This window comes from Petaurus breviceps, unplaced genomic scaffold, assembly GCF_028583685.1.
Source record: "Petaurus breviceps papuanus isolate PSGF00001 unplaced genomic scaffold, PetGlider_PUasm1.0 37, whole genome shotgun sequence".
Lineage (NCBI taxonomy): Eukaryota > Metazoa > Chordata > Mammalia > Diprotodontia > Petauridae > Petaurus > Petaurus breviceps.
In genome coordinates this window covers 20,910,885-20,923,424 of record NW_027186296.1, presented here as the reverse complement: position 1 = coordinate 20,923,424, position 12,540 = coordinate 20,910,885, and the positions used below count along the sequence as shown (strand labels likewise).

At 36.5% G+C, this 12,540-nt stretch overlaps 1 protein-coding gene across 1 annotated transcript in view; it reads right to left on the bottom strand.

Moving 5' to 3' along the window:
* The window catches only part of MAPK6 (mitogen-activated protein kinase 6), a 37,923-nt gene that overhangs the window by 5,412 nt on the left and 19,971 nt on the right, over window positions 1-12,540 (bottom strand). The window contains exon 4 of the mRNA XM_069098062.1: window positions 10,988-11,152. Within this exon, the coding sequence (XP_068954163.1) occupies window positions 10,988-11,152 (165 nt within the window). The remainder of the gene's footprint in view (window positions 1-10,987; window positions 11,153-12,540) is intronic.

The window sequence follows — 12,540 nt, the reverse complement described above, 5'->3', positions numbered from 1 at the left end:
TTCTTTGGAGGGGGGAAGGCAGGGCAATTGGAGTTAAGAGACTTGCCTTATGACCACCTCTGTTGTTTCCTTTACCTGCTTCCTTTCATTGCCAAATATTTCTGGATGTCAATGTTTCCTTTAGTTTTTTGAAGCTATTAGCAGACAACCAAACAACATGACAAAAGAGACCCAGGGACACAAGAACAGAGTTTGGTAATAGCAAAAACAAATGAAAACACAGTCTGATCCATCATACATACAGATCCAGAGTCACACTCCAATGTTTCATAAGGACACAAAGGCAGCCCTGAGTTCTCAAAGACTGTATTAGCAGTCTGCAGAAAATAGCAGCTTCTGCCACTTTGAAAAGGATTTGTGTATGGTTTCAGCAGCGAGCTATATGTCTGATTTCTACTAAGGAAAAGCATAGCTGAGCAGGAAGAGACTGATAACCAGTAGGGTGGCCACCTGATGATGAATTCTTTGGCAGTGACAACTATGAAATTAACAAAAATACAGGGGTAGCTAGGTGGTGCAGTGAATAGAGCACCAGCCCTGGAGTCAGGAGGACCCGAGTTCAAATTAACCCCAAATGCCCTCCAAAAAAGCGGAAGGAAGGAAGGAAGGAAGGAAGGAAGGAAGGAAGGAAGGAAGGAAGTCAGAGAGTTCTAAGATGCATAGTTGGCATTCTGAATGCGAAATCCTGGTATAGTAACCAACCAGGAGACATAATTCTGAAGGTACTAATCATCTCAATCTTCACGTTTTTGCTTTACAGAAATAATGTTTGGTTATTTTAATCATGTCTGACTCTGTGAATTCCTTTTAGGGTTTCCTCTGCAAAGATACTAGAGTAGTCTGACATTTCCTTCTCCAGTTCATTTTATAGATTAGGAAACTGAAGCAAACAGGATCAAGTGACTTGCCCAGGGTCACAGAGCTAGTTTAAGTGTCTGAGGCTGGATTTGAACTCAGGTCTTCTTGACTCTAGGTCCATGGCTCTATCCATTGGGTCACCTAGCTGATCATATAGAAAAGATAACAAAAGACAAAAGGAAGTTGTAGTTAAATGGAAGGTTGGTACACAGGTTCTTCTCTTGGAGAGGCAAATAAAGGGGCGGCAGAACTGGTTTTATTGTGTCCCCCAAGGCAACAAGAAATACCTTCAAACAAGGTCATGATGAAGATATGAAAAAAAGACAACTGGGAATAAAATTGTAGCTTATGTGCCAATATCTGTTTCAGAGTAGAAGGTAGACAACTCCCAGAAAAACCTTAATGAAAAGCTCCAAATTAAATCAACATATATTTTAAGACTTGTTGACTTCAGTGCAAAAGTAGGAGTAGGGGAAGAAAGTATTAAAAAATATTAAAATTATTAAAATATTAAAAAATAAATATTAAATATATAAAATATTAAAAAAATAGGTATTAAAAATGTTTTAAGTACAAAATGGGAGGGCTAAGGACTTATAGACTATACAGAAATTACATATGTATCACAAATACCTTAAGAGTCAAGTGGCAATGGACATGGTGAGTATCAAATAACATTTTTCAAAAAGGAAACTGATTATATCCTGATGGAAAATAACTGGTGTGAAGTAATTTTGAATCTTTTGGATTAATTTTGAATCAGCTGTCTTGTGTAAGGTCAAATCATCAACTTGTTAAGTAGTAGTTTAAGAGTAAAGACCAAATTGATAACAAATTACAATAACAAAAATAAGAAGCTATGTATGGTGTTTATCTGAGGCAACTTCAACCTGACCTGTGTAAACAAGTTGTTTGATGCTGTAGAAAGGAAAACAAAAGAACAGACTTTAACAGATATAACCAAAGGAGGTTGGACTGATGTAAATCAATTGCCATAATAAGAGCACTTGATCTCCTTGCCAAACAGAGAGAAATGGCAGCCAACAGCAATACTGGTTCAGACTCTAACCTTATAAGGTCTCATTGAGGAGGACAGTGGAAGATTTTCAGCAACGTTATCCCATAAAACAGTGAGAAACAATGGAAAGAAAAACAAGTTTACTGAAAGGACAAGTAGCATGAAAAATGGAAAAAATCTACAATGATCTGCAAAACAAATTCTTTTCACCATCAAGGATAGTGGAGCCACCACATTTGGACTCTAACATCACAGTTCTGGATGTGCTTCCTGAGGAAGTGGAAATGGCACTGAAGAAAACAAAGATGGAAAAAAGAAGCTGGACTCATCCAAGCAAACATAAAGGTGGTCCGTGCTGGAGTCGACACATGTTTGAGGGTGTTGACGTGTCCATTTTCAAGGTATCTGAAAAAGGGGAAGATACCAAAGGTATCTTAGACCTTATTACCACCAAAAAAAAAAAGGTGACTTGGAATATGCTGCTAACTACTGACCCATATGCCTAAGGCGAATAGTCACATGATCTGGCTATCTTAATAACCTTTTCTGAAGTTACTCTTTTTTCCTTACTTCCCCCCCCCCCATCTTCCCTTCCCCCACAACTTTTTTAGGATTTTCACCAAGGAATGGGACAAAATATGAAGAGAAGTGAAAAAAATATATAAAGGGTACTGCTGGTTAACTTTGGGATATGTCATCTTGAATTTTCCTGATTTCAGACAATGGAAACCATGTGGTATTTGGTACAGTGGAAAGAATACTGGTTTTAGAGTCAGAATACAACTTCAAATCCTGATTCTGCCACTTATTATCTCTATGACCTTAACCTCATTTAAGTAAATCACTTAGCTTCTCTGGAACTCAGTTTCCTCATCTCTAAAATAAGGGAGTTAAGACTGGCTAGCCTTTCCTTCCCACTTTAAATCCATGATACTAAGAGCCTTAGTTAGGGGTTAGAAAGATTGGAACTCATTTTTTTTTTTAGCAATATGGGTAGGGTACCAAAACCAACTACCAAGGTGAATCCAAATGGGCTGATGAGGATGAGCCTGGCATGAGACAACTGCAAAATAGGCAATCCCACCCAGTCAGCTGATCAGCGTTGTGGAAAGGAAGACCATCTTTATCAGAAGACAAGGATGCTTTGGTATGTACCCACATCAATGAGGCCACAGATGCATGGAAGCAACAAAGCATGACATGCATACTGGTTATAGTATATGTATGGTTCCAATATATTATCTTCTTTCCATTCTCTTCATCTCAAAACCCTCTGAACATCATCCACCACTCTTTCTCCTTTCCCCCACTCTCTGACAATGCACTGGCCCTATTTGCCAAGGCTAACACATTGATCCCATTCGCTCCCACCTTCTCAAACACAATGCATTCTCAATCATCAACCCTATCCCCATCTTCAACACCTCCCCATCTATTGGTTCCTTTCCTAATACTTTCAGACATGATGTAATCTGTCCCTCATTCTTAAAAAAACTTTCACTAGACTCTACCAGCCCCCACAAGTTACCATAGTCTATCTTTCCTCCCTTTTCACTGCAAATCCTGAAAAGGCTGCCTAAACTTGCTGCTTCTACTTCCTCTCTTCTCATTCCCTCTTCAATCCTTTTCAAAATGGTTTCATTCAATTGCAGCTGCTCTCTTAGTTACCAATGATCTCTTATTGCCAAACTTGATATTCTCAGTCCTCATTCTTCTCAATTATCTGCTGCAATGGATCCTACTGATCACCTTTTTCTCTCTTAGAATACTCCCTTCTTTCTAGGGTTTTGTGACACTGCTCTCTCCTACTTCCCTGCTCCTTAAATCTCCTTTGCTAACTCATTACCCATATCATGCCCCATAACTATGAGTGGTCCCTAAGAGTCCATGCTAGGCCTTCTGTCTCAATAACTTGCCAGTTCCCATAGGTTTAATTATCATCTTTAATGTCAATGATTCACAGTGTACAACCCCAGTTTTTCCCCCTTTATCCATTATAACACCTAGCTGCTAAACAAAAGTCCTGAGGTAGGGGCAGGTAGGTCGTGCAGTGAATAGAGCACCAGCCCTGGAGTCAGGAGGACCTGAGTTCAAATCTGACCTCAGACACTTGACACTTACTAGCTATGTGACCATGGGCAAGTCATTAAACCCCAATTACCCTGCTGTTCCCCCCTCCAAAAAAAACCCTGAGGTAATAATGTTAATCTGCTGTTAGCCTGCTTTAAAAACTGCTTGGGGAGAATTCACATAAATGGACAATTTAATGATACTATGTGGAGCTTTTTTTGTCATCTGCTTATTTGTTTTATTCCTAAATTGTATATGACCTTCATTCCTAAGCTTCCTATTCAAATGGTACATACATACCCCATACAAAACCATTTCTAACTTAAAAAAAAAAAATCAGAAACTGAGCTTACGGGCATACGCTACTAGACAGTGTTAAAATAGACCAGTGGATTTGCAAAGTATTATACCAATAAACTAGGAAACACTTTGGATTGTATATATTTTTAAAATATATACGTGTATATGTATATATGAAGAACATATGTATAACAGATGCAGAAAAAGCCTCTGATAAAGTCCAATATTCATTCATATATTGCTCCTCTACTTCTCTACTTTTGTTAATTATATCCCAATAGCAGTTTAGTCCAGCCTGAGCTTACTTTTCTAAAAGCTTAAGGATGCCCTCCCACTCTCCAACAATAACAAACCCAGAGACAGTCATCTGGAACAATAATGTCAAACTTGAATATAAATGGGGGCCACTAAATTGTACAAAAGGATCCCTATGAGTCGCATATAGACTTAGTTTTAAAATGTAAATTATATTTTAGTGTATTTTTACTTATTTTGTTAAATATTTCCCAATTACATTTTAATCTGGTTCAGGTCACACTCAGTATGTTTCTGACACCTCTGACTTGGAGGAATCGCCCTGCCTGCTGCCTTAGGCCAGTGAATCTCTTCAAACAACACCTCAACTAGAAATTTGGGAATGGAGCTAACAGATAAAAATTTGTCTCCATGCCAAGTAAAATACTTGTAAAATATTATTTTAAAAAATATATTAAAAAAATACAAGTAAAATAAAATAGAAAGTCTAAAGGGAGATCCGAAATTAGGGAAACTATAAGGCAACAGGGGGGAAATGGGGTTTCTCCATTATATAAGGGAGTGTCAGAAGCAAGCCTTATACTTCCTTCTTCCTAGAACTGCATCCCAGAGCTATTTATCTGTGACCATGTAAGTCTTGAAGAATACATATCCAACTAGAAGCTTCTAGGGGCCTTTAATCAGCAGCTTTGGTCCTGCACCTCAGGGTAAGACAGAGGGACTATCAAATATACCCCAAAATTTCATTCCAATAAACGTAGCTTAATATACATTATGTTTTATGGACTGTCATTCATCATTCTTGCTAGGCCAATGCCTTCCTATAAAAATCAAACATTTAGAAATACCTGATACTAAATGGTAAGGAAAATGGAAAAGAGACCACTTCAATTCTCCCACATTCAATAAACTCTTTTACTTTCTCCCCTCCCCAAATCTCCTAATACACTTGCTTTTTTCTAAACTTTCAGTTACATATTTTACAGAACTTCTTAATTTTAAACTAGCTTCTTTTTGAATGTATTTTCTTTCCACAAGCACCACATTGATGGGTTTTATTCTTGATCTATATAAGTAATACATTTAATTTTTGTCATTTTCTTATTGTTCTTGCTGTCTAGATGCTTCACTGAGTGAAGTCTGTCAATCTTCTTTAAGTATTTTAATTATTAAAAGTATTACATAAAACACACTAAATCCCACTCCCCCAAATCTAAACCTCTGCTCACACATTTTTGTCCCCTTGGGTAGGCCCTAACTGGGCCCACTAATACTAAATGATTCTTTTGCCTTCAAAGATACCTCAGAAAAATCAACTACTATTTTTTTTTTACAAGATGAGGAACCATAACTTTATCAGTTAATTAAAACTGCCTAACCTTATACTGGTTTTGAAAGCTCTTCTGTACAAATACCCTCACTGATGAAAACTTCTCACTCCCTCAGCTTCACAAATCATCTTTATAAGGTCTCTGACCACAAGCATTACACTGCTCTTGCTAGTAGGATCATCCTTCTAAAAGAACCCCAGCCATCAGAAACTGAATGCGTATTCCACAAAGATGGGCCATGAAAAAATACCTGTTGATAGCTCAAGAGACTGAATGACAGGCACACCTTTGGAAATTGCATTTAGATACCCAAAAGGGTAATTCACTGTTTACTGTACTGACTCCCAGTACCCACTTTGCTGACTCATGAGAATAATAAGAAACCTCAGAACACAGTTAAATATGAAATGAATAATGTGTAACTTGATTGTACATGCCTGGATGATTTGCTTAGGCAATGACCATACTTAATTGCTTTAACTAGACATCCAAACACAGACTCCCTTCCCCTGAGATCCCTAAAAACTGTAGCACAATGTTTTAGGCCTGTCATAAAACACCCCAAACAGAACTAACCCCTTCCAGATACCCTTCATCAGACCACTAATAATTGATACCTTCTCCTGCAAGGTATGTTCTTGAACTCTGTGAATGTATGTGGTCTTAATGAAGGTCCTCCATATTATTAGCTTTTTAGAACAAAGGGTAACAAGTTCTCCCCTTAAAAGCTTTCGAAGATAACTTGACAAACAAAAGGTCTACAACTGATTAGATAAGTGAACACCTACATTTGTTTCTCTTCCACCTCCAGAAACTTACTCACTAGGATCTGATCACTACACTATGCAAAACTGGGTAACAGACTTCTTTAAACACACAGTTTTAAACCAGCAAATTGGTTTTTAGGATGGATGAATGGATGGATCAGAAAGAATGAAACCAAAAGTATATCTCCATAATAGAACATCTACAAGTCACTCTGGTCCTACCAGAGAAAAACCTTTCAAAATAAATGATTACCCAGTAAAATAGCCATGAATTTTAAGGTCACAGAATCACAGACTCATGCATTTAAAGCTAGAAGGAACCTTTTAAAGGTCTCTGAGTCCACCTTCTGTTCGATTTTATAGATAAGAAAATTGAGTCCTGAAAAGTTTAAATGACTTGTCCAGGGCTACATGGTTAGTATCTCGGGGAGGATTTTAACTCAGATCTTTCTGACTCTAAGCCCACCACCCTACCCCCTGCATCTTATTTTAACTTATATTTTTACCCCTCCTTCTCCTAAAATGTACAGATAAGGCCATTCAGACTTCAGGACTTTTTAAAAATCTGACTCCCAACCATGAGTCAGATTCCAGTGCTTCTAGTCATTGTTCCAGGACTTCTTATATTACACTATGTTTTGAACAAAGGCCAAAACTCTAATATGGGATCTATAATCAATCAAAGCCTAAAAATACAACTTTACTCCTAGATGATATCTAATTCCCACCAACTAAAGAAAGCTCCAATAGGAAATCTCTTGTCCCAGCACTTTAGTGACAAGCATGAAAAGATACTATCAAGCCCTTAGTATAAAACTGGTCAGATTATGATAAATTATCATTCAACAGAAAAACCAGTTTAAATTTTTTTCCTTTTCTTTTCATATTGCTTAATTAAAATATGTAGCACTGGTGATGTCAAACACTTGTTTTAAAACTGTTTGATAGACCAAGGGGGTCAAAAACAGAAAATAAGGTCCCATATACAACAAAATACTCATAACAATACTGTTATAGAAACAAGGTTGATACTCATGAATTGTACAATCAATTTGTGTACATGAATGTAATGTAATACTAATGCAATGTAACAAAAATGATTAAGAAGCAAAGGAAGATGTATATGAACTGAAAGAACCAGGAAAAAATATACACAATGACGATATAAATAGAAACCAACAACTTGTAATCATAATGACCAAGCTGACCTGAGGGAAACATGGGATAATGTGTCTTTCTCCCTTCTTTGCATGCTATGAGAGGAAAACTACATATATTAGGCTCAGTTACTGTGCTGCTTTGTTTACTCTCTCCCCCTCCCTTTTCCTTTGTTACAAAGAATGGCTCTCTGGGTAGCAGACTGGGAGACATATGTTGTCAAATTGAAGGTAACATCAAGGTTACCTTGGTTTGGACAGAGTTTTCAACAGGAAGGTAACAAACATTTTTAAAAAGAAAAAATAAGTGCTTAGGTTTTCCCTTTTTTGCTTTTACAAGCAGAAATACAGGCACTAATAAACAATACTTATTCAGCACCTATTATGTACACATATCCCAAGACCTATACTATTAACTTATTTCCAGAAACTTTTCTATGACTATGTTTAATATAAATTTTAACACAACTATCTTTAATACAAAGTCTGGGGTAAAGGCATTGGAACTGTTTCCTGGCAAAATCAATTTCTCTCAAAAATAAAGAATTCTATTTAGTGCAGTCATGCTAAAGTTAAGAGATTTGAAGTGAAAACAGGTTTACTGCATCTAAAAAACCGAAAAGGGGTAAAAATCTTTTATATTATTTAAATATCAAAATCTATGTCTCTATTACATCAAATGAATTGTAGATACATGTATTCCTTTGATGTTTATGGATGGCAATGGAACCAGATATTGTTTCTTGCAATATTTCATTAACATTGTTGCTGTCACTCACAAAGTCAACCTCTCCATTTTCAGAAGTAAAACCACAGATTTTGAAATTAGAATTGATCAGCAGCTTCTATAAGTCACAGCTTAATTACTAGAGACTTCTGACAAGCTGCAGAAGGATGTTCTATCTTAATGTTTTGGAGAGAGTCAAAGCTAGGAACTCTCAAATCAGCCAAACATATCAGTGTCTCTGTCACATCTTCTATGCTAAATTTGGCATCCCTCTTTTTCTAGCATTTCTTCCTGTTACCCTAGAGGGGTAGTCTCCTTTTAAAGGCTTAATATTTGTAATATCAAAAGGACTTTAGAAAATGGATATCTAACTTGATGAGAACAAGCACATTCTACATTCGAAATGCAAAAATATATGCTAACACAAAAGCAGCAGCTTCTGTCTGAGTGTACTTACACTCTCAGCTTCTTTATACTACCTGATTTCTACAATCCTTGAATTTAGATTAAGTCAAATCTCAAGTTCCAAGCATCTTACAAGTATGAATATTTTCATTCAGTTGTCTTAATGGGATATATCTATCAACAGGTGCTAGGATTTTCTTTATTCAAACTTTGACACCTGACAAGTCCCTGGACAAGGGAGAAAAACAAGCCTCTTGTGAATCCTCCTTCATCACCAGCATTTAATTTACACAGCACTTACTAGGGTACCAGGCAGTGGACTAAGTGCTTTACAAATATTGTCATTTGGTCTTCACAGCAACCCTAGCAGATAAATACTATTATTACTCCATTTTACAACTGAAGAAACTTGAGGCAAATAGAGTTTAAGTGACTTACTCACAGTTACAGAGATATTAAGTTTCTGAGGCCAGATTTTGAACTCAGGTCTTCCTGACTCCAGGCCTAGGGCTCTAACCACTGCAGTCACTAGTTGCCTCAATATCCACATAGCTACCATTTTCATGCCTTGACCTTTCCCCACTGGAGATCTTTTAACCAACACTGTCTATCTGTCACCCTTGCAGAAGACTCTGGTGAGGCATCTCTAAACTTCATTATGCTCTGCTTCTACCGATTACTCCTCATTGAGGACCTATTATTCCCTTTCGGCTCTCTCACATGGACAAAAGAGTAACTAAAGAACTTCATTAGACTAACACAGTAACACATACAAAAACTAACATTCATTCCAGTAGAATTATGGACTCATAAAAGAGTCAGGAGCTATTGTGTAAGAACTAAAAATCTATATATGCAAATCCTACATAAATCACAAAATAGTTTTATTCTTTTTTTGACTGATGGCGAAAATCAATCCAAATTATCCTTGAAAAACAAGGATTACCTTAACATCCATTATCCATTGTGCCACACAGTATTTCTTGGAATGGTGGTAAAACACATCTTTTTCTGACTCACATACAATTAAACTTGCAGAATTTTGCTGAAATAGAAATATTATTTATAGCCAGTAAAGAGAAGTTAAATTGGGGTGGAAGATGGGGGCAGGGAAGACAGTGGATATCTCTAACTTTCCAAATTGGCACAAGAAATGACAACTCTAAAAAAGAAAACAAAACACTTGGTTCCACTGTCAGACCGAACATGAGGACAAATGGACCACATGATGGGTAGAATCCTTGATGGATATAAGTGAATTTTAAAGAATGTAAGTCAAAAATAACTTTCATTACTAATATCTGCCCCTTATAAAAATATCAACATTACAATTACTGTTGGATGATTACACTATAGTTGAAGTCCTTCTTATTTTGTTTACATTAACACTCATCCAAAAAGAGAAGTTCCTGATATAAAACTGAAAACTGCTTTAGTAGTCAACTAAAGTTTTGCATCTCCTTACTTTTTTCTCTCATCATTCATACTCATTACACAGTTTTCAGTCATACTTCTTTGTAAGAGTTGGTATATGATACATATAATAGGCTATCACTCAACACTTACACATTCGTTACACACATTCATACTCACTAGTTTTACCCAAGTCTTGCTCTTACCCTCCCCCTCTCTTCACCATCCTTCCCTGACTCCAAGTCTTAGGGCATCTCCCTGCCCTAGAGCCTCACTTCATGCTGCTGACTTAGTCATCCTCTCTCCCCCGTCCCGCTCCTATCTTTTCATTCACAGCCACACCTTCATATTTAATCAGACAAACATGGAGTCATCCTACCCTTGGTATGACTCCCTAGAAACTTGGAAACAATGACAACTGCCATCTCTCCTCTGTTATTACCAATGTCACCAAAATCTAGAGAGGCTAGAGAAGAGATAGAGAGTTAGAGTCAGAAAGTAATCTCAGACAGGCAAAGAGAGACAAGGTTAAGTGAAATAAGAAAAGAAAAACAATACTAAATTGGGACTTAGATGCCCTCAGACATTGAAAAAAACGTATCATGTGTATGCATAAAAAAAAGTTAAGATTAGACTTTTCTTAGCTTGGCAAGGAAAATAACACAGTTAATCTCAATCCAGATTACCTTCACGACTAATTCCTGGAAGCAGCTGAATTAAGGGTTTGTGTGGCTCAGTCATATCATTTCTTATGTAAACTGGGATTACACTGAGAAGCTCCTGACGATCTTCCTCATGTACAACAGGAATAGATTCTAAAATCAGCTGCATCTGTTCAAGTTCATGTGCACCTGAATAAAAAATATATAAAAACAATGACCCAAGAAGCTCAAAAAATGCCAAAAAATTATGATCTCTTTTCTTCAAATTACTTTGTACATTATACATTTATCTGTATACATATTTAATTTTCAATAGAATAACAGCTCCTTGAATGCAGAGATTGTCAAAGAGGCATAGATTTAAAACTGGAAGGAATCTTAAAAATCATCATCTAATCTACCTCCTCCTCCCAACCCTCCCCCCTTTCCACAAATAAAAAATGGAGACCTGAAGAAATTAAGCAATTGGCTCAGTCATATACACACTAAGTAACAGAAGCAGGATTCAAACTGAAGAGTTCAGACTCCAGAGGCCAAACTCTACTATGCCATACTGCCTTCTTGGCTATTTCAGTTTTTGCTTTTGTATCTCCAGAGCCCAGCACACTCTCTAGTGTACATATTAGACCTTCAAAAAATGTTTAATTGAACACATATTACATTATCTATTGGAACTTGTACCAAATAACATTTGTAATTAGCTGAAATGCACATTTTATTAGGTTTATAGACAAATCACACTTTTTCACCATCCAGAGTATCATTAATCCTCTCAACTGCTGATCTCCCCCGCAAAAAAATCTTTGTTTTTTTGCCCATGCCTTATCTTAGTTGATTCATTATCTGGGACACCATGTCAAGACAACATGATATAGTATAAATAATAATGAAACTGAAATTAATAGACCTGAGTCATAATCTAGTCCTTGCTTAGCTACTAACTCAATCAATTAACATCTCTGGACCACAGTTTCTATATAAACAAAATAATAAAATCGATCCTGGTGATTGCCAAGGTCCTCCTAGCTCTAAAATTCTGTTTCTAAACCCCAGTATTTCTATTAGGGAAAAACAATGCTAGTGCTATGCACTAGCTCTTTTTAAAAAAAGAACCCATTTCCCATCATTGTTTTCTCATATAGTTCCCAAGATAGCACTGCAGTAAACATTAGGAAGTGCTTATATATTAAAATGCTGGTTATAAATCATAATACTTAATTCAGTCTTCAGCTTCCTCTTACTAACTGAATGACCAAACAAGTCACATTCTTTCAACAATCTGTTTCCACATCTATAAATGAGGGAATTAGACTAAATGATCTCTGACATTCTTTACAAATAGCTTTCTATAACGCTAAGAAAACATTTTGCAATCTATAAAAACCATATCACAAATGAAAGCTATAATTGAAAGCTCCCAACTTTTGATGCTTCACTTTCCATTCAAGAGTGCCTAATACTCAATACAAGTCAACTTCCAACTACCTTTCTAGGAGAGTTTACTGATACTGGCGTGGTATTTAATAAGAAAAGACAGGAACTATGAGATTTTCTCAAAAGAGTAGATCCTCCTAACT